Source organism: Melospiza melodia, chromosome 3 (genome assembly GCF_035770615.1).
Source record: "Melospiza melodia melodia isolate bMelMel2 chromosome 3, bMelMel2.pri, whole genome shotgun sequence".
Classification (NCBI taxonomy): Eukaryota; Metazoa; Chordata; class Aves; order Passeriformes; family Passerellidae; genus Melospiza; species Melospiza melodia.
Genome location: NC_086196.1, coordinates 138022908 through 138046576, shown reverse-complemented (window position 1 = coordinate 138046576; position 23669 = coordinate 138022908). Strand labels below are relative to the sequence as shown.

At 42.5% G+C, this 23669-nt stretch overlaps 1 protein-coding gene across 1 annotated transcript in view; it reads right to left on the bottom strand.

Moving 5' to 3' along the window:
* Window positions 1–6842: 6842 nt before the first annotated feature.
* Window positions 6843–23669, bottom strand: part of FBXO16 (F-box protein 16) — a 61495-nt gene continuing 44668 nt past the window's right edge. Inside the window, exons 6-7 of the mRNA XM_063153206.1 lie at window positions 22991–23181; window positions 6843–7300 (exon numbers count right to left, since the gene is read on the bottom strand). Coding sequence (XP_063009276.1) covers window positions 7087–7300; window positions 22991–23181 — 405 coding nt within the window. The 3' untranslated portion in view covers window positions 6843–7086. The remainder of the gene's footprint in view (window positions 7301–22990; window positions 23182–23669) is intronic.

The window sequence follows — 23669 nt, the reverse complement described above, 5'->3', positions numbered from 1 at the left end:
TACATCTTCGTGAACTTCAACAATTCCACAATTCTGATTTTTTATCACTTAAATCCTTCCTGATTAATTACATCTTCGTGAACTCCAACAATTCCACAATTCTGATTTTTTATCACTTAAATCCTTCCTGATTAATTACATCTTCGTGAACTCCAACAATTCCACAATTCTGATTTTTTATCACTTAAATCCTTCCTGATTAATTACATCTTCTTGAACTTCAACAATTCCACAATTCTCTGATTTTTTATCATTAAATCCTTCCTGATTAATTACATCTTCTTGAACTCCAACAATTCCACAATTCTCTGATTTTTTTATCACTTAAATCCTTCCTGATTAATTACATCTTTTCGAACTTCAACAATTCCACAATTCTGATTTTTAATCACTTAAATCCTTCCTGATTAATTACATCTTCTTGAACTTCAACAATTCCACAATTCTCTGATTGACTTTTTATCACTTAAATCCTTCCTGATTAATTACATCTTCGTGAACTCCAACAATTCCACAATTCTGATTTTTTATCACTTAAATCCTTCCTGATTAATTACATCTTTTCGAACTTCAACAATTCCACAATTCCCTGATTTTTTATCTTGAACTTCAACAATTCCCCAATTCTCTGATTTTCTATCACTTAAATCCTTCCTGATTAATTACATCTTTTCGAACTTCAACAATTCCACAATTCTCTGATTTTTTTATCACTTAAATCCTTCCTGATTAATTACATCTTCTTGAACTCCAACAATTCCACAATTCTGATTTTTTATCACTTAAATCCTGCCTGATTAATTACCTTGAAGATCACATAACTTTCCTTAAAATCCCGGGAGAGAAAACCAAAATCACCAAATTTTTTTAACGCTGAGCTGAGATCCTTCCACTGCTGGCCTGGCAATAAAACAACTCAAAATCGGGAAATTCTGGTGGGCTGATGCTGAGAATTTCAGATTTTTTGTGATTTTTTTGGCAGGAGAACACGGCACTGACCTGAAGCCGTGGAGAAAGCTTCCAAAACTGAATTATTGCACCGGGATCGTGGCTGAGGAGTTTGAATGGAAGTGTGTAAAATCACAAGGTGGAAAATTTCGAGTTTGGGGTTTTAAAATTTCAAGTTCGAGGTTCTAGAACACTCTAGAAAATTTAGAGTTTGAGGCCTTAAAATTTCGAGTTTGAGGTTCTAGAGCACTCTGGAAATTTTCAAAATTTTGAGGTTCTAGAACACTCTAGAAAATTTAGAGTTTGGGGTTTTAAAATTTTGAGTTTGAGGTTGTAGAACACTCTAGAAAATTTCAACTTTTTGAGGTTCTAGAACACTCTAGAAAATTTAGAGTTTGAGGCCTTAAAATTTCGAGTTTGAGGTTCTAGAGCACTCTAGAAAATTTAGAGTTTGGGGGTTTAAAAGTCCGACTTCGAGATTCTAGAACGCTCTAGAAAATTTAGAGTTTGAGGCCTTAAAATTTTGAGTTCGAGGTTGTAGAACACCCTAGAAAATTTCAATTTTTGAGGTTCTAGAACACTCTAGAAAATTTCGAGTTCGAGGCCTTAAAATTTCGAGTTTGAGGTTCTAGAGCACTCTAGAAAATTTCAGATTTTTGAGGTTCTAGAACACTCTAGAAAATTTGGAGTTTGGGGTTTTAAATTTTTGAGTTTGAGGTTGTAGAACATTCCAGAAAATTTAGAGTTTGGGGTTTTAAAATTTCAAGTTCGAGGTTCTAGAGCACTCTAGAAAATTTCAATTTTTTTGAGGTTCTAGAACACTCCAGAAAATTTAGAGTTTGGGGTCTTAAAATTTTGAGGTTGAGGTTCTAGAACACTCTAGAAAATTTAGAGTTTGGGGTTTTAAAATTTCGAGTTCGAGGTTGTAGAACACTCTAGAAAATTTAGAGTTTGAGGCCTTAAAATTTCGAGTTCGAGGTTGTAGAACACCCTAGAAAATTTCAATTTTTGAGGTTCTAGAACACTCTAGAAAATTTAGAGTTTGGGGTTTTAAAATTTTGAGTTTGAGGTTGTAGAACACTCTAGAAAAATTAGAGTTTGGGGTTTTAAAATTTCGAGTTTGAGGTTGTAGAACACTCTAGAAAATTTAGAGTTTGAGGCCTTAAAATTTCGAGTTCGAGGTTGTAGAACACCCTAGAAAATTTCAATTTTTGAGGTTCTAGAACACTCTAGAAAACTTCGAGTTTGAGGCCTTAAAATTTCGAGTTCGAGGTTCTAGAGCACTCTAGAAAATTTCAAATTCTTGATGTTCTAGAACACTCTAGAAAATTTGGAGTTTGGGGTTTTAAATTTTTGAGTTTGAGGTTGTAGAACACTCTAGAAAATTTGGAGTTTGGGGTTTTAAATTTTTGAGTTTGAGGTTGTAGAACGCTCTAGAAAATTTAGAGTTTGGGGTTTTAAAATTTCGAGTTTGAGGTTCTAGAGCACTCTAGAAAATTTAGAGTTTGGGGTTTTGAAATTTTGAGTTTCAGGTTCTAGAGCACTCTAGAAAATTTAGAGTTTGGGGTTTTATATTTTTGAGTTTGAGGTTCTAGAACACCCTAGAAAATTTCAATTTTGGAGGTTCTAGAACACTCTAGAAAATGTCAATTTTTGAGGTTCTAGAACACTCTAGAAAATGTGGAGTTTGGGGTTTTAGGATATAATAATGTACATAAACAAGACGGAGGGTTTAGGGCAGAGCTTGGTGCTTCTTCACCTCATTCCTCATGGGTTTGGGTGGTTTTGTGCAATTGGATAAAAAGTCTGCATTGTAGGCCATGGGTGGCTGGTTATTGGGTTAAAAGTGAAAATAATTTAGGTGTAATTCCTATTGGGTTAAAAGTAAAAATAATTTAGGTGTAATTCCTATTGGGTTAAAAGTAAAAATAATTTAGGTGTAATTCCCGTTGGGTTAAAACTGAAAATAATTTAGGTGTAATTCCTATTGGGTTAAAACTGAAAATAATTTAGGTGGAATTCCTGTTGGGTTAAAAGTGAAAATAATTTAGGTGTAATTCTTGTTGGGTTAAAAGTGAAAATAATTTAGGTGTAATTCCCATTGGGTTAAAACTGAAAATAATTTAGGTGTAATTCCTATTTGGTTAAAAGTGAAAATAATTTAGGTGTAATTCCTATTGGGTTAAAACTGAAAATAATTTAAGTGGAATTCCCATTGGGTTAAAAGTGAAAATAATTTAGGTGTAATTCCTATTTGGTTAAAAGTGAAAATAATTCAGATGTAATTCCTATTTGGTTAAAAATGAAAATAATTTAGGTGTAATTCCCATTGGGTTAAAAGTAAAAATAATTTAGGTGTAATTCCCGTTGGGTTAAAACTGAAAATAATTTAGGTGGAATTCCTGTTGGGTTAAAAGTGAAAATAATTCAGATGTAATTCCTATTTGGTTAAAAATGAAAATAATTTAGGTGTAATTCCCATTGGGTTAAAAGTGAAAATAATTTAGGTGTAATTCCTATTGGCTTAAAAGTGAAAATAATTTAGGTGTAATTCTTGTTGGGTTAAAAATGAAAATAATTTAGGTGTAATTCCCATTGGGTTAAAACTGAAAATAATTTAGGTGGAATTCCTATTGGGTTAAAAGTGAAAATAATTCAGATGTAATTCCTATTTGGTTAAAAATGAAAATAATTTAGGTGTAATTCCTGTTGGGTTAAAAGTGAAAATAATTTAATTGTAATTCCTATTGGGTTAAAAGTGAAAATAATTTTAGTGTAATTCCTATTGGGTTGAAACTGAAAATAATTTAAGTGGAATTCCCATTGGGTTAAAAGTGAAAATAATTTAGGTGGAATTCCTGTTGGGTTAAAACTGAAAATAATTTAGGTGTAATTCCTGTTGAGTTAAAAGTGAAAATAATTTAAGTGGAATACCTATTGGGTTAAAAGTGAAAATAATTTAATTGTAATTCCTATTGGGTTAAAAGTGAAAATGATTTAGGTGGAATTCCCATTGGGTTAAAAGTGAAAATAATTTAAGTGGAATTCCTATTGGGTTAAAAGTGAAAATAATTCAGATGGAATTCCTATTTGGTTAAAAGTGAAAATAATTTAGGTGTAATTCCTATTGGGTTAAAAGTGAAAATAATATAAGTGGAATTCCTGTTGGGTTAAAAGTGAAAATAATTTAGGTGTAATTCTTGTTGGGTTAAAAATGAAAATAATTCAGATGTAATTCCTATTTGGTTAAAAGTGAAAATAATTTAGGTGTAATTCCTATTGGGTTAAGAGTGAAAATAATTCAGATGTCATTCCTATTGGGTTAAGAGTGAAAATAATTCAGATGGAATTCCCATTGGGTTAAAAATGAAAATAATTTAGGTGTAATTCCCATTGGGTTAAAAATGAAAATAATTTAGGTGTAATTCCTATTGGGTTAAAAGTGAAAATAATTTAGGTGTAATTCTTGTTGGATTAAAAATGAAAATAATTCAGAGGTAATTCCTATTGGGTTAAAAGTGAAAATAATTTAGGTGTAATTCCCATTGGGTTAAAACTGAAAATAATTTAGGTGGAATTCCCATTGGGTTAAAAATGAAAATAATTTAGGTGTAATTCCTGTTGGGTTAAAACTGAAAATAATTTAGGTGTAATTCCTATTGGGTTAAAAGTGAAAATAATTTAGGTGTAATTCCCATTGGGTTAAAACTGAAAATAATTTAGGTGTAATTCCTGTTGGGTTAAAAATGAAAATAATTCAGATGTAATTCCTATTGGGTTAAAAGTGAAAATAATTTAGGTGTAATTCTTGTTGGGTTAAAAATGAAAATAATTCAGATGTAATTCCTATTGGGTTAAAAGTGAAAATAATTTAGGTGTAATTCCTATTGGGTTAAAAGTGAAAATAATTTAGGTGTAATTATAGATGACCATGAGGTATAATTAAATGCTGAAGCTGTCATCTAAAGGACATTTCACAAAACATGGATCACGGTTTTCAAGTACAGGTGCCAAAAATCCAGCTCCAGTACGAATATTTTGAAAATAAATATTATTAATATAAATGAGGTCGGACTTCTGAAAGAGGCAACATTTTTGTCAGTTCCATTTAAATTGGGTGGGCATAATTTCTAAAATTGTCCAGAGTCTGGGGAAGACAAACATGGATGGAAATGCTAAATTCTGCTGTTGGGAATCTCAGTTTAGAGCACAAGAACATTTGCTGCCTAGATGAATGTGTAAATCACCTGGATTTAATTACCAGGTTTTAATGAGCATCGAGCATTTTTTCTTACCTAAACTGTACTGGAAAAAGGGTGTGTAAGGAGGTGTACCAAGGACTTTTTTTTTTTTTTTTTTTATCATATAATATTTTCCCCTTTTTATCATCATATAATATTTTCTTGTCCTTTTCATCAAGGCCAAGATGGCAGAGTGTGAGCTCCGAGCCGTTTCACGTCGCCGCGCAGCGATGCAGCGCCCGCATTCCTGCAGAGGCTGCCGCCGGCCCGCTCCGGGCAAGGCTTTGTTTCCAGAGCCACAAAAAGTCCCGTGGAACTTTCTGGAATGGCTTCCCCGGGCTCCTTTCGTGGCAGGGTGTCCCATTTTAGCACAATGAGCTCTCAGTGTTGAGGTCTGGGGCTGCTCTGCTCGGGCTGGGGGCGCGCGGAACAAACGAACGAACGAAGGAATTATCCACAGCTCTTGGCTGCCTTATCTCTGCCAACCGTCACGTCGGGGTCACCACTGGTTGTTATTTATTCGAGCCGCGGCGATCCAAAGTAATGAAATTTTGGGAAGAGATGCAAAATTCATGAAAGAGCTGTGGCAGCACTTTGTAAAAGCATGGAAAGGGATTTTGGGGGCTAAAGGAGAGGTAAATTGTTAAGAGTTTTTTGCAGGTTGAGGAGTTCTTACAAGACAACGGCCATATTCAGCCTGGACAATGGACACAAAGGATGAATAATGGAAATATTCAGAAATGGGGTTGGTGTATCCTTGAAAAAGATGCAAGAAGAAGAAGAGTCAGCAGGACTCAGCGAGTTTGTCAGCAGGCTTGGGAAAGTGAGAAAAAAGGGAATCATGGGTGGGCCAGACGAGCACAGCAAGAAAAATGAGATGATCCAATCAGCATTCTAATGTAGAGGTGTGAGCAGCCAGGATTAACCAATCATCTATTGACAGTAGAGATATTATTATTATTATTATTATTATTATTATTATTATTATTATTATTATTATTATTATTATTATTATTATTATTAATAATAATAATAATAATAATAATAATAATAATAATAATAATAATTGTCTTTTTAGGGATAAGAAATTTAGCTTCACATATTGGTTATGGTGCGGTGTCCCTGAACCTCCACACCCCGCAGTAAATAAATTAATAAATTTAAAACTCAGCGAGTTTGTCAGCAAGCTTGGGAAAATGAGAAAAACGTGAGCCATTGGTGGGCCAGACAAGCACAGCAAGAAAAATGAGATGATCCAATCAGCATTCTAATTTAATGTGGATTAACAAAATCATGTATTGACAGTAGGGATTTATTATAGCTACAACTGTAACTATAATAAATATGATAATGATAATAATGATAATAAAGATGATGATGATGATGATAATAATAATAATAATAATAATAATAATAATGTTTTTAGAGATAATAAATTTGGCTTCACTGGATCATATTGGTTATGGTGTGATGTCCCTAAACCTCCGCACCCCACAGTAAATTAATAGGGTTGCTATAAATAAATTAATAAATTTACAGGTGTACTGTAAATAAATTTACAGGGTCATTGTAAATAAATTAATAAATTTACAGGGTCACTGTAAATAAATGTACAGGGTCACTGTAAATAAATTAATAAATTCACAGGGTCATTGTAAATAAACGAATAAATTTACAGGGTCACTGTAAATAAATTAATAAATTTACAGGGTCACTATAAATAAATAACAGGGTCACTTTCTGCACTGAGAGTTCCCACCCACAGTAACGTCTGGGATGATTCCCTCAGAGTGAAAATAATTTAGGCGTAAATCATTTTTACGGAGGAACCAGCCCAGGTGGGTTTGGTGTCCTCCTCATTCCCAGATTTTTGGTCTCCTCCTCATTCCCAGATTTTTTATCTCCTCCTCATTCCCAGATTTTTCCCTGAGGGAAAATCTCCGAGCTGCACCATCCCTGGGGGCGCTGACAATGCTGGGATCCCCCCTGTGACACTTGCCAGGGATTTCACCTTCCGGAGCTGAGCTGATCCTCCTCCTCCTCCTCCTCTCTTCTTCCTCTCGGCCGCCTCCCTGCTCAGGTCCGGGGTGTTCCCTCCTCCCTTCCTCCTCCTGCAGAGCAGAACACGAGAATTCCTGTTGTTATTCATATTTCTGTTATCCTATTTCTAGAGTCCCACACCTTCTGGGGGGTTTTCTCACAAGCAGCTCTTCACAGCAGTGCTGCTCCTCCAAGGCTCTCCCTGCCCAGCCAACCCACCCCCTTTTATCCCAGTTATCTTCATTAGCCACAGCTGCCGCCCAATTAAAGACATCACAGCTGCAGCCCATCAAGAGCAACTGGGACCTACCGGGACAAGGCCTATGTTCAGATATTTCCCCCTTTTCTTTTACTTACAGATATCCAAGTACAATACAGATATTTTACTAGGACTCAAAGGCCACCTCTATTATATATCCCCCTTTTCTTTAACTTCCAGGAACAGATTTCACATGGACATATTTACATATTCTACAATACATATCTCTTACTGTGACTCAAAGGCCACATTTTCCCGTGACTCAAAGGCCACATACAACACACACAGCTCCTTGCTCAAAGGCCATATTCTTCACAGCTCTTGGCTGTCACAGCTCCTTGGCTCAAAGGCCACATTTTTTCTACAGCTCTTGGCTGTCTTATCCACGGTTCCTGGCTCAAGGGCCATCCACAGCTCTTGGCTGCCTTATCCACGGTTCCTGGCTCAAGGGCCATCCACAGCTCTTGGCTGCCTTATCTCTGCCAACTATCACGTCAGGGTCACCACTTGTTGGTATTCATATTTCTGTTATCCTATTTCTAGAGTCCCACACCTTCTGGGTGGTTTTCTCACAAGCATCTCTTCACAGCAGTGCTGCTCCTCCAAGGCTCTCCCTGCCCAGCCAACCCACCCCCTTTTATCCCAGTTATCTTCATTAGCCACAGCTGCCGCCCAATTAAGGACATCACAGCTGCAGCCCATCAAGAGCAACTGGGACCTACCGGGGCAAGGCCGATATACAGATATTCAAGTACTATAAATTCCAATAAATGCTCTGCACTTGGTGCCCTGAGGGTGATAAAAGTCAAATCCTTTGAGGTGTTGCCACCTGAAAAGATAACACGTTTGTTATCTTGCCCCGAAGAGCACAATCAGGGCTCAGGGGAAGGTGGGAACTTGACTTTTTAAATTTTTTTTTAAAGTTGTGATAAATTCTGGCACTCAAAGACAAGCTCAGGACTCAGTGATTTAAGCTAAGCCTGCCTGAGATTGTTACAGCTCCTTGGGGAAATCCACAGAAAATAAGGTTGAGCTGAATCAATTTGGGAGTTTTCAGTGAAGTCTGTGTGACCTGAAGTGTAAAAAAGGCTGGGGCTGCCCCTCCACCAAGGTTTATTCAGTGTTTTTTGTAACCAAATAATTCTGCACATGTATTTGCATATTTTTGGTATTATATGCAGCTGCTATGAAATTCAACACAATTAACTGGCAGAACAGGAATATTCCAAATTAAATGAAAATTAAATGAAAATTAAATGAATTGCACTGGAATATGGCCCCAGTGGCAACATTTTTTTCCCAATATCAGGAGTAAAATCCAGACTCTGAGGCATTATTATTATTTCATAGCACTCAGGCAGGTTCATTACCCAAAGGTGCTCATTCCACATTCAAATTCCATGAAATGGAATCTGGGAATTTAAAGCAGAAGCTCTGAGGGGTTCTTCCAGTGAAAAAGCACAGCAGGAACACAAAACCATGGATATAAATGGTGGAAATGGACTCTAAAACAGCTTTTAGCCTGTAAAAAACAGGATCCCACCACCTGCACGTGTCCAGCATTCCCTCATCCCAGTCCAGGAGCATAAAGTTAAATCCAGCATTATTTCAAATGGGAAACTGAGGAAAACCACAACCTGTTTATAAACACACACCAAAAAAAAACAAAAAAAAAAACCAAAAAACAACCAACCAAAAGAACCAAACCAAACAAAAAACAAAGGGAGAAAATTCCATCCAAAATATTCCAGCTGGGAATGAACTGGTCATTTTGGTGGACCTGGCAGTCTCCTGTGTTTAAACACAAAGAAAAAAAAAACTAAGGGAGAAAATTCCATCCAAAATATTCCAGCTGGGAATCAATTGGTCATTTTGGAGGACCTGGTTATAGTTGGACTTGGGGATCTTAAAGGTGTTTTCCATCCTAAATGATGATGTGACCTTTGGGTAGAAGGCAGCCCTGGCCTTGTGACTGCAAATACTATTGCAAAATATCATTGTAAAATATTACTGTCAAATATAATTGTAAATTATTAGTCTAAATTATTAGCGTAAATTAGTGTAAATTATGTAAATTTAGGTATGTTCTGCTACGTTCTGGTGTCCAAATCGTGGTGTCAGGTCACCCCTACAACCTCAGCTCCAGGTCAGGAAAATGGAGGAAGTGAGGAAGAGGGAAAAGGACAGCAGGTCTCACTCCCGGTGCTGAATTGCTGTTTCTCACCCCATTTTCTTCTTAAAGGTGTTTTCCATCCCAAATAATGCTGCGAACTTTGGGTAGAAGGCAGCCCTGGCCTTGTGACTGCAAATATTATTGCAAAATATCATTGTAAAATATTACTGTCAAATATAATTGTAAATTATTAGTCTAAATTATTAGTGTAAATTATGTAAATTTAGGTATGTTCTGCTGCGTTCTGGTGTCCAAATCGTGGTGTCAGGTCACCCCTACAACCTCAGCTCCAGGTCAGGAAAATGGAGGAAGTGAGGGTGAGGAAAAAGGACAGCAGGTCTCACTCCCAGCGCTGAATTGCTGTTTCTCACCCCATTTTCCTCTTAAAGGTGTTTTCCATCCTAAATAATGCTGCGAACTTTGGGTAGAAGGCAGCCCTGGCCTTGTGACTGCAAATATTATTGCAAAATATCATTGTAAAATATTACTGTCAAATATAATTGTAAATTATTAGTCTAAATTATTAGCGTAAATTAGTGTAAATTATGTAAATTTAGGTATGTTCTGCTGCGTTCTGGTGTCCAAATCGTGGTGTCAGATCACCCTTACAACCTCAGCTCCAGGTCAGGAAAATGGAGGAAGTGAGGAAGAGGAAAAAGGACAGCAGGTCTCACTCCCGGTGCTGAATTGCTGTTTCTCACCCCATTTTCCTCTTAAAGGTGTTTTCCATCCCAAATAATGCTGCGAACTTTGGGTAGAAGGCAGCCCTGGCCTTGTGACTGCAAATATTATTGTAAAATATCATTGTAAAATATTACTGACAAATATAATTGTAAATGATTAGTCTAAATTATTAGTGTAAATGTAAATTATTAGTCTAAATTATTAGTGTAAATTATTAGTGTAAATTATTAGTGTAAATTATGTAAATTTAGGTATGTTCTGCTGCGTTCTGGTGTCTAAATCGTGGTGTCAGGTCACCCCTACAACCTCAGCTCCAGGTCAGGAAAATGGAGGAAGTGAGGAAGAGGGAAAAGGACAGCAGGTCTCACTCCCGGTGCTGAATTGCTGTTTCTCACCCCATTTTCCTCTTAAAGGTGTTTTCCATCCTAAATAATGCTGTGAACTTTGGGTAGAAGGCAGCCCTGGCCTTGTGACTGCAAATACTATTGCAAAATATCATTGTAAAATATTACTGTCAAATATAATTGTAAATTTTTAGTCTAAATTATTAGTGTAAATTAGTGTAAATTATGTAAATTTAGGTATGTTCTGCTGTGTTCTGGTGTCCAAATCGTGGTGTCAGGTCACCCCTACAACCTCAGCTCCAGGTCAGGAAAATGGAGGAAGTGAGGAAGAGGAAAAAGGACAGCAGGTCTCACTCCCGGCGCTGAATTGCTGTTTCTCACCCCTTTTTCCTCTTAAAGGTGTTTTCCATCCCAAATAATGCTGCGAACTTTGGGTAGAAGGCAGCCCTGGCCTTGTGACTGCAAATATTATTGCAAAATATCATTGTAAAATATTACTGACAAATACAATTGTAAATGATTAGTGTAAATGATTAGTCTAAATTATTAGTGTAAATTAGTGTAAATTATGTAAATTTAGGTATGTTCTGCTGCGTTCTGGTGTCCAAATCGTGGTGTCAGATCACCCTTACAACCTCAGCTCCAGGTCAGGAAAATGGAGGAAGTGAGGAAGAGGGAAAAGGACAGCAGGTCTCACTCCCAGCGCTGAATTGCTGTTTCTCACCCCATTTTCTTCTTAAAGGTGTTTTTCATCCTAAATAATGCTGCGAACTTTGGGTAGAAGGCAGCCCTGGCCTTGTGACTGCAAATATTATTGCAAAATATCATTGTAAAATATTACTGTCAAATATAATTGTAAATTATTAGTCTAAATTATTAGTGTAAATTATGTAAATTTAGGTATGTTCTGCTGCGTTCTGGTGTCCAAATCGTGGTGTCAGGTCACCCCTACAACCTCAGCTCCAGGTCAGGAAAATGGAGGAAGTGAGGGTGAGGAGAAAGGACAGCAGGTCTCACTCCCGGTGCTGAATTGCTGTTTCTCACCCCATTTTCCTCCCTTCAGGAATATTTTTGATTCCCACACGCCCTCAGCGAGCTGGGCTGGCACGAAGAGGGGCTGAGGGAGGACGGGGCCGCTCCGAGTCCTTCTCACGCGAGCGATTCCCCCTTTGTCAGGAGCGGGGCCTGCTCCCGGCTGAACAATTAACCAGAATAATTATTTCCTCGTCGGGCAAACACTCCAGGACAATATGCAACTGTTTTTTAGAGGCAGCCCGTGGCCATCAATGCCCCGGGGCAGGGGAGGGGGGAAGGACGAGGCGCTGTGGCCGTGAGAAGGAGCAGGGCCCTGTCTTGAGGCCCGAGGCCGCGGCCTTGGCGCCGCTCCAGCGCTCGCTCGCTGCAGTTGGAATTCATTATTCATTATGCATCATCAAGTGGGAGGCAAATCTTTTGATTTATTGGCAAGCAGCAGCACAAACAGCAGATGCCTTCCAGCAGAACTGTGCGCGGCAGAAACGCCCTCCTGGGCCTCTGGAGGCAGATCAGAGCCCCACAGAGAAAAATTTCCTAACTGGCTGCAGATAAAAATCTTTCACTTCCCCCTGTGCAATATTTCTTTGTGCCCAGAGAGGCAAATCCTTCCTTGCTGATCTCTGGAGGGGGTTTTTTGGTAGTTTTTTTTTTTTGTCTGCTTGAACAATTCAGGCAGAAAACAAACCAGACCTACCAGAAATGGTGGCTGTGATAAATGACAACACCAATAGTCACAGCTATAATTCTATGAAGGGGTTTTGATAACCCCTTGCAGGCAATTTGTAATGCAAGCCTGTCTGGATCTCCTCTCTGTCACCTCACCACTCCCTGGGCTGCACGTCTGCTCCTTGCTGTTCTTAATTTCCCTGCTCTGTGGCTGGGAAGCTTTTCCCACACTGTCCCAGCTAAATCCAAAACACCCCAGGGAAATTATTTGGGATCTCTCTCCCATCTCCTTTGCTCCCTCAGGAGGGTTTTCTGAGCTCAGTTTTGGGGTATAAACTCCTGCCTTTCTGAGCAACCAGCAAAGAAATCCAGCAGAAATCCAGCAGTCACAGAACGGGCACTAAATGTCTGTGTCTCCTCTCTGTCACCTCACCACTCCCTGGGCAGCACGTCTGCTCCTTGCTGTTCTTAATTTCCCTGCTCAGTGACTTGGAAGCTTTTCCCACACTGTCCCAGCTAGATCCAAGGGGAAAATTATTTGGGATCTCTGTCTCGTCCCAGGGAAATTATTTGGGATCTCTGTCTCATCTCCTTCACTCCCTCAGGGGGTTTTTCTGAGATCCTGGGCGCAGTTTTTAGGGTATAAACTCCTGCCTTTCTGAGCAACCAGCAAAGAAATCCAGCAGAAACAAAACTGAGATTTCAGTGATGATGCAGATTGCAAATGAAGCCCGTTTTTTGGGCAGTGTTGTTGCTCTCCCCAGTGAGCGCTGCCCAGCTGCTGGCTGGAAATGCATTGATCTGTTTTTCGAAGCTAAAGAGCCAATTATGGTCTCACAGCCTGCAGAATGTGGTTTGTGTTCCCACTTAGAGGGCTCCTAATTGAGAATTGACTGCAGCTCCTTCTGCTTCCTGTATTTCCCTTTTTTTTTTTTTTGGCTAAACAGGGATGAGTTCCCTGCTAGGAATTCTCAGCAGTGTTGTTTCGGTGCTGCTGTGGGAGGGAGAAGGCAGCTGATGACTCAAAAAGGGCAGCCAAGAAACAGAGGAAAACTCTTTTGTCATCACAGATGACAAGAAGTGACTTTTTCCATGAGCAGTTTTAAACTTAAAGAGATTTAGATTAAATATTAGGGGGAAAAAAAATCCCTCGATGAGAGGGTGGGGAGGGGCTGAGCTGGAATTCCCAGAGAAGCTGTGGCTGCTCCTGGATCTCTGGAAGGGTCCAAGGCCAGGTTGGACATTGGGGCTTGGAGCAGCCTGGGATAGTGGGAGGTGTCAGGGTTGGAACTGCATGAATTTTAATGTCTCTTTCCATTCTGGAATTCCATGAATTCTGCCATTTAAATGTCAACATTCCACCTCGATGTGATGAGCAGCAGAGTCCTCCTCTCCCTTCGCACCCGAAAACAACAGCAGAGCAAGGTGGGGCTCCGAGGAGATTTTAACCAGGCCCAAGAGTCAGGAAAAACTTCTTTTTGGTGGATTACCTCTTAAATTCTGCAAAATGCAGCGTGGAATTAGGGAGATTAACTTGGAGTCGAGGCAGCAGCCAGTGACTCCTCTCACACCTTGCTTTGATGGTGGCGTCAGGAATTCCTTTGATGTGATCCTGTTTATTCGCGAGGAATCCTCCACAGCTTCCTCAGCACTCAAACGGGAAAAAAAAAAAAAAAAAAAAAAAAGGTTTTGTTGGCTCAGGGATCCCAGGGCAAGAAGAGCTCCCTGCAGTCCTTTTCTCCCCACCATCACTTTGGGTTTTTGTGAGTTCTGCCACGTCCTGAAGGAAACCCCACACCCCCGTTCCTTTCCAGACCGCAGCAATTCCCTTTGGCAAAGGCCTGGAAATCGCTTCTGTTGTCGCAGGGTCTCGTTTTACAGCGCTCTCCTTCCTCCTCAACATCCATTTTACATGAGCTGAGGTTGTTTTGCCCCTGAGCTCCTGGAATCCGGCTCGTCTGAAAAAGGAGAATCGCCGGCGGGGGGGGGAGATTTTTATCTCGGGATCCCGTTCTGCCTTCCAAGCCAGGCAGGGTCTGAGGTGGATTCCTGGGAGGTTCCAAATCAGGATTTGGAAACCCCAAAAGGACATCGGGACCATGGTGACATTTTCCTGCCATCCCCACCAAAACCTGGGGGACACTCAAGGTGTGGCGCTCAGGGATCCAGCTGAAAAGCTGGAAAACCCAATAATGATATTTTCCATGCTCCAACAGCCCCAGAATCAATTTCCTTGATTCCCAGTTCCCAAAATTGGCGAAGTCCTCCCACAGAGCCTGTGTGGGAGGATTTTTGGGATGGCACAGCAAAGTGTCCCTGGGAAAGAAGCAGCAGATCGTGGCCGTGGGAGTGGGAGGCTGGGCCAGCAGCTGAAATTAATAATCAGCACGGAGGAGCCTGAGCTGCAGCAATTACCTGCAGCTTAAGGGATATTAAAGGCAGATCCTCAATAAACAGGCAAATCTCACGGAATTCCTCCCTCTCCTCGAAATAATCCTCTGTAATTGAGGGTAAATGGCAGATTTGCAGGAACACTTGGCATTAAAATGTTCCCCACAAATGGAGACGGGGCTGGGATCTCACTGGGGAGAGGCAAACAGGGAGTGGACTTATTATTTATTGTTTCATTATTTCAGGTGGATTGTAGTTATTATTTATTGTTTCATTATTTCAGGTGGATTGTAGTTATTATTTATTGTTTCATTATTTCAGGTGAATTGTGGTTATTATTTATTGTTTCATTATTTCAGGTGAATTGTGGTTATTATTTATTGTTTCATTATTTCAGGTGAATTGTTCTCACCTGCTCAGTGCTGGGACAAGCAACTTCTAAACTCTTCAAACAAGGCTTGTCCCACTATTTAATGGCACAGGAAAATCCCAAACCTCACAGAAATGGCACAGGAAAATCCTGAACCCCACAGAAATGGCATAGGAAAATCCTGAATCCCACAGAAATGGCACAGGAAAATCCCAAATCTCACAGAAACGGCACAGGAGGATCCTGAACCTCACACAAATGGCACAGGAGGATCCTGAACCTCCCAGAAATGGCACAGGAGAATCCTGAATGTCACAGAAATGGCACAGGAGGATTACAAATCTCACAGAAATGGCACAGGAGAATCCCGAACCTCACAGAAACGGCACAGGAGAATCCTGAACCCCACAGAAATGGCACAGGAGGATTCCAAATCTCACAGAAATGGCACAGGAGGATCCTGAACCTCACAGAAATGGCACAGGAGGATCCTGAACCCCACAGAAATGGCACAAAGAGAATCCCAAACCTCACAGAAATGGCACAGGAGGATCCTGAACCTCACAGAAATGGCACAGGAGAATCCTGAACCCCACAGAAATGGCACAGGAGGATTCCAAATCTCACAGAAATGGCACAGGAGGATCCTGAACCTCACACAAATGGCACAGGAGGATCCTGAACCCCACAGAAATGGCACAGGAGGATCCTGAACCCCACAGAAACGGCACAGGAGAATCCTGAACCCCACAGAAATGGCACAGGAGGATCCTGAACCCCACAGAAATGGCACAGGAGGATCCTGAACCTCCCAGAAATGGCACAGGAGAATCCTGAACGTCACAGAAATGGCTCAAGAGGATCCTGAACCCCACAGAAATGGCACAGGAGGATCATGAACCCCACAGAAATGGCACAGGAGGATCCTGAACCCCACAGAAATGGCACAGGAGGATCCTGAACCCCACAGAAATGGCACAGGAGACTCCTGAACGTCACAGAAATGGCACAGGAGGATCCTGAACGTCACAGAAATGGCTCAAGAGGATCCTGAACCCCACAAAAATGGCACAGGAAAATCCTGAACCCCACAGAAATGGCGCAGGAAAATCCAAAATCTCACAGAAATGGCACAGGAGGATCCTGAACATCACAGAAATGGCACAGGAGGATTCCAAATCTCACAGAAATGGCACAGGAGAATCCTGAACCTCACAGAAATGGCACAGGAGGATCCTGAACCTCACAGAAATGGCACAGGAGAATCCTGAATGTCACAGAAACGGCACAGGAGGATTCTGAACCTCACAGAAATGGCACAGGAGGATCCTGAACCCCACAAAAATGGCACAAAGAGAATCCCAAACCTCACAGAAATGGCACAGGAGGATCCTGAACCTCCCAGAAATGGCACAGGAGAATCCTGAATGTCACAGAAATGGCACAGGAGGATTCCAAATCTCACAGAAATGGCACAGGAGAATCCCGAACCTCACAGAAACGGCACAGGAGAATCCTGAACCCCACAGAAATGGCACAGGAGGATTCCAAATCTCACAGAAATGGCACAGGAGGATCCTGAACCTCACAGAAATGGCACAGGAGGATCCTGAACCTCACAGAAATGGCACAGGAGAATCCCAAATCTCACAGAAATGGCACAGGAGGATCCTGAACCCCACAGAAATGGCACAGGAGGATCCTGAACCTCACAGAAATGGCACAGGAGGATCCTGAACCTCCCAGAAATGGCACAGGAGAATCCTGAACGTCACAGAAATGGCACAGGAGGATCCTGCACCTCACAGAAATGGCTCAAGAGGATCCTGAACCCCACAGAAATGGCACAGGAGGATCATGAACCCCACAGAAATGGCACAGGAGGATCCTGAACCCCACAGAAATGGCACAGGAGAATCCCAAACCCCACAGAAACGGCACAGGAGACTCCTGAACGTCACAGAAATGGCACAGGAGAATCCCAAATCTCACAGAAATGGTACAAGAGAATCCTGAACCTCACAGAAATGACACAGCAGAATCCTGAACGTCACAGAAATGGCACAGGAGAATCCTGAACCCCACAGAAATGGCACAGGAGAATCCTGAACCTCACAGAAATGGCACAGGAGGATCCTGAACCCCACAAAAATGGCACAAAGAGAATCCCAAACCTCACAGAAATGGCACAGGAGGATCCTGAACCTCCCAGAAATGGCACAGGAGAATCCTGAATGTCACAGAAATGGCACAGGAGGATTCCAAATCTCACAGAAATGGCACAGGAGAATCCCGAACCTCACAGAAACGGCACAGGAGAATCCTGAACCCCACAGAAATGGCACAGGAGGATTCCAAATCTCACAGAAATGGCACAGGAGGATCCTGAACCTCACAGAAATGGCACAGGAGGATCCTGAACCTCACAGAAATGGCACAGGAGAATCCCAAATCTCACAGAAATGGCACAGGAGGATCCTGAACCCCACAGAAATGGCACAGGAGGATCCTGAACCTCACAGAAATGGCACAGGAGGATCCTGAACCTCCCAGAAATGGCACAGGAGAATCCTGAACGTCACAGAAATGGCACAGGAGGATCCTGCACCTCACAGAAATGGCTCAAGAGGATCCTGAACCCCACAGAAATGGCACAGGAGGATCATGAACCCCACAGAAATGGCACAGGAGGATCCTGAACCCCACAGAAATGGCACAGGAGAATCCCAAACCCCACAGAAACGGCACAGGAGACTCCTGAACGTCACAGAAATGGCACAGGAGAATCCCAAATCTCACAGAAATGGTACAAGAGAATCCTGAACCTCACAGAAATGACACAGCAGAATCCTGAACGTCACAGAAATGGCACAGGAGAATCCTGAACCCCACAGAAATGGCACAGGAGAATCCTGAACATCACAGAAATGGCACAGGAGGATCCTGAACCTCCCAGAAATGGCACAGGAGAATCCTGAACCCCACAGAAATGGCACAGGAGGATTCCAAATCTCACAGAAATGGCACAGGAAAATCCCAAACCTCACAGAAATGGCACAGGAAAATCCTGAACGTCACAGAAATGGCACAGGAGAATCCCAAATCTCACAGAAACGGCACAGGAGGATCCTGAACCTCACACAAATGGCACAGGAGAAACCTGAACCTCACAGAAATGGCACAGGAAAATCCTGAACCCCACAGAAATGGCACAGGAGGGTCCCGAACCCCACAGAAATGGCACAGGAGGATCCTGAACCCCACAGAAATGGCACAGGAGGATCCTGAACCTCACAGAAACGGCACAGGAGAATCCTGAACCCCACAAAAATGGCACAGGAAAATCCTGAATGTCACAGAAACGGCACAGGAGGATCCTGAACGTCACAGAAATGGCACAAAGAGAATCCCAAACCTCACAGAAATGGCACAGGAGGATCCTGAACGTCACAGAAATGGCTCAAGAGGATCCTGAACCCCACAAAAATGGCACAGGAAAATCCTGAACCCCACAGAAATGGCGCAGGAAAATCCAAAATCTCACAGAAATGGCACAGGAGGATCCTGAACATCACAGAAATGGCACAGGAGGATTCCAAATCTCACAGAAATGGCACAGGAGAATCCTGAACCTCACAGAAACGGCACAGGAGAATCCTGAACCCCACAGAAACGGCACAGGAGGATCCTGAACCCCACAGAAATGGCACAGGAAAATCCCAAATCTCACAGAAATGGCACAGGAGGATCCTGAACCCCACAGAAATGGCACAGGAAAATCCCAAATCTCACAGAAACGGCACAGGAGGATCCTGAACCTCACAGAAACGGCACAGGAGGATCCTGAACGTCACAGAAATGGCTCAAGAGGATCCTGAACCCCACAGAAATGGCACAGGAGGATCCTGATCCCCACAGAAATGGCACAGGAGAATCCTGAACCCCACAGAAATGGCACAGGAGAATCCTGAACCTCACAGAAATGGCACAGGAGAATCCTGAACCCCACAAAAATGGCACAGGAAAATCCTGAACCCCACAGAAATGGCACAGGAGAATCCTGAACCTCACAGAAATGGCTCAAGAGGATCCTGACCCTCCCAGAAATGGCACAGGAGAATCCTGAACCCCACAAAAATGGTACAAGAGAATCCTGAACCTCACAGAAATGGCTCAAGAGAATCCTGACCCTCACAGAAATGGCACAGGAGGATCCTGAACCTCACAGAAATGGCTCAAGATGATCCTGACCCTCACAGAAATGGCACAAAGAGAATCCCAAACCTCACAGAACCCTCTGGGAGCTGCTACACAAAACCACTGAGCACAGCTGGAAAACAACACCAGGTTTGTTTGCAGCAGGAAGCGTTGGGTGAAAACATTCACTGAAAAACTTCAAAGAAAACAACCCAAAAAGTGGCGCTGGAGTTGGGAAACATCCCACAGAAAGAGGGTGAGGTGGAAGCTGGGAAGCTCTTTGAAGTCGTGCAGCATGCAAGGAGCAGGGGACGCGGATTAAAACGTGATTCATAAAAGGTTTTTGCTCGGGGAGCTCCCGGTGGGTCTGGGAAGGAGCTCCCAGAGCGCTTGGCCAAACAATCCCTGGCTGGGGTAATTCCTCAGCTGATTGTTCCTGAGTGCAGGGATAATCTTGGCTCTGTTTGGGATTTATTTAAACAAAACCTGGGTGGTTTTTTTGTCGTGTGGGTTCCCAAGGTTTTTGTTGGCACAGCCCAGAGGAATGTCCTGCTCAGCCTGTGGATTCCCACAGAAAACAGGGAATGCTCCAGAGGATCCAGTGCCTCTCTGCCAGGCTGGGACTGATGGCAGCCTCGCCCTTGTCACACCAGCCGGGCTGGGGGCACCCCTGGGAAGTGTCAGAGGTGGCATTGCCAGGGATTTGCACAAGGAAAGGGTGAGCTCTTCCCACAGGTCACTGTCAGAACTTCCCAGGGTGTGTCAATGCAGAGAAAACTGACCCTGGATCCAAGGTTTGAGAAAAAGGTCACTCCCAAAACTCCCTGGGCTGTTAATACACAGAAAACTGACCCTGGATCCAAAATTTGGAAAAAAGGTCACTCCCAAAACCTCCCAGGGCTGTTAATGCACAGAAACTGACCCTGGATCCAAGGTTTGAGAAAAAGGTCACTCCCAAAACTCCCTGGGCTGTAAATGCACAGAAACTGACCCTGGATCCAAGGTTTGGAAAAAAGGTCACTCCCAAACCCTCGCTGGGCTGTTAATGCACAGAAAACTGAACCTGGATCCAAGGTTTGAGAAAAAGGTCACTTCCAAAACCTCCCAGGGTTTGTTAATGCACAGAATACTGACCCTGGATCCAAGATTGGGAAAAAACTGACCCTGGATCCAAGATTGGGAAAAAAACTGGCCCTGGATCCAAGATTGGGAAAAAAGGTCACTCCCAAACCTCCCTGGGCTGTTAATGCACAGAAAACTGACCCTGGATCCAAGGTTTGGGAAAAGGTCACTGCCAAACCTCCCTGGGGTTGTTAATGCACAGAAAACTGACCCTGGATCCAAGACTGGGAAAAAAACTGACCCTGGATCTAAGATTGGGAAAAGGTCACTGCCACACCCTCCCTGGGGTTGTTAATGCACAGAAAACTGACCCTGGATCCAAGGTTTGGAAAAAGGTCACTGCCAAACCTCCCTGGGGTTGCACAGAAAACTGACCCTGGATCCAAAACTGGGAAAAGGTCACTGCTGTTAATGCACAGAAAACTGACCCTGGATCCAAGATTTGAGAAAAAGGTCACTGCCAAACCTCCCTGGGCTGTCAGTGCACAGAAAACTGACCCTGGATCCAAGATTGGGGAAAAGGTCACTCCCAAAACCTCCCAGGGTTTGTTAATGCACAGAAAACTGACCCTGGATCTAAGATTGGGGAAAAGGTCACTGCCAAACCTCCCTGGGCTGTAAATGCACAGAAAATGACCCTGGATCCAAGATTGGGGAAAGGTCACTGCCAAACCTCCCTGGGCTGTTAATGCACAGAAAACTGAACCTGGAGCCAAGATTGGGAAAATCTCTGATGCCAGAAGTGACCAAGGAAAACCTGGAGCAGTTCTAACAGTGCAAAGCTCTGCTTTGGGATGGAAATGACATTTTTAAATGTTTTTTTTTCCATGTGGATAAACCTGGGAGCCCAGGAAGTGATGGATCCAGGCAGGGCAGACACAAACACCATTCATCACCTCCATGCCCTGACATCCTCTTACACCTGCCCTGCAATTCAATCATCCCAACCTCCTGTCAGGCAGGAGATCCTCCCAGAGATAGAATCACATTTCATCACCATTCATTCATTCATTCTTCCTCTGCCCCTGCAAAACCCACACATTCCTCTCCGCCCGGCAGCTCGATTTTAAAAACTCTCCAACAAAACTTTGGCTTGATTCCTCCTATTCCAGCTCTGCAACATCCCCCAGGAGTTCCACCCTGAACTGAGACATAATTACACCAAAAGCTGCGCAGAGAGGACACAAAACAGTGGCTTTGGCCCAAAACCTGTTGTTGTATTGCTGTTATCTTGTTGTTGTTATATTCTTAAAGAGTCCATCCCTTCTCTCGATGTTCCTTGTTGGCTGTGTGTTCTCCATCACGTCGGGGTCACCACTGGTTGTTGTATTGTTGTTATCTTGTTGTTATTATATTCTTAAAGAGTCCATCCCTTCTCTCGATGTTCCTGGTGGCTGCACGTTCTCCATCACGTCGGGGTCACCACTTGTTGTTGTATTGTTATCTTGTTGTTATTATATTCTTAAAGAGTCCATCCCTTCTCTCGATGTTCCTTGTGGCTGTGTGTTCTCCATCACGTTGGGGTCACCACTTGTTGTTGTATTGTTGTTATTCTATTCTTAAAGAGTCCATCCCTTCTCTCGATGTTCCTTGTGGCTGCACGTTCTCCATCACGTCGGGGTCACCACTTGTTGTTGTATTGTTGTTATTCTATTCTTAAAGAGTCCATCCCTTCTCTCGATGTTCCTGGTGGCTGTGTGTTCTCCATCACGTCGGGGTCACCACTTGTTGTTGTATTGTTATCTTGTTGTTGTTATATTCTTAAAGAGTCCATCCCTTCTCTCGATGTTCCTTGTTGGCTGCACGTTCTCCATCACGTTGGGGTCACCACTTGTTGTTGTATTGTTGTTATCTTGTTGTTATTCTATTCTTAAAGAGTCCATCCCTTCTCTCGATGTTCCTGGTGGCTGTGTGTTCTCCATCACGTCGGGGTCACCACTTGTTGTTGTATTATTGTTATCTTGTTGTTATAACAATACACATGTTGCAGACATTTCTCCACAGAAATCCTTTCTTTCAGATTTCTGCGTCTTCTGGAGGCCAGAGGCCTCAGAAGACAAGGTAAACAATTATTATCAGCTGCTGGGGAATGCAACAGGGGCACCTATTTTGATTGGTGATTGGTGATTGGTTCATGTTCCCATGTTTATAATTAAGGGCCAATCACAAGGAACAAGCTAGGGACTGAGTCCTTGGCCACAACTTTGTTTTAGATTCTTTTCTATCGATTCCTAGCTAGCCTAGCTGCTCTGCAAAACCTCTCTCTATATTCTATCTAGTATAGTCTTAATGTATTATATATAATATCTTAATAAATCAGCCTTCTGATTCAAGAAACAAGATTCACCGTCTATCTCTCACCAGCTGCGACCCACTCAGGCGCAGTAATATACACATATTCAGGCCCCCATGAAAACCCATCCAAAAAAAGGCAAAAAAAGCAGGAAAATGGGTTTGCAACCAGAACAGGCAGAGAGACATGGAAAATCTTGTTGCAAAAGGAAAATGTGAAACTCTTACGCGTGCCTGGCCTGCTCGATGGGGTGCTGGTTGTCCAGGTAGTTGTAGCGGACGGTGTCCGTGGGGTTCCTGTCGGAGGAGCGCCACGGAGGGAGCTCCTTCCTGCCCCTGCTCACAGAAAGTTTCCTCTCTGGCACGTTGCTCTTCACGGGCTGCACGTCGATAACGATGAACTCGTCCTTGGAAGGAGTCTGATTGGAGAGGTGGAAAGAAGAAAATGAGTTTTATCATGAAAATCAGATTGGGATAAATTTAGAGTTGTAATCATTGGGGATTAACTCAGAATTTTGGTCTCTGTGGGCTCCATTGTGGTCAGTGACAGAAAGAGGCACCCAAACACTATAATCCATATTGAGATGAGATGAGATGAGATGAGATGGGATGGGATGGGATGGGATGGGATGGGATGAGATGAGATGAGATGAGATGAGATGAGATGAGATGAGATGAGATGAGATGAGATGAGATGAGATGAGATGAGATGAGATGAGATGAGCTGCTGTTGAGCTGTATCAGCTTCTCTCTATCAACTACAGAGAGCCTGATTTAAAGCCAGGCTTTGCTTTAAATTAAAGGGCTGAGCTTTGAATTCAGGGCAGGAGATCCCCAAAAAGATGAGGAGGCCGAGGAGCTGGGAGCCAGAACCCCCAATTTTCCCAGTTGGGATGAACACCCATGG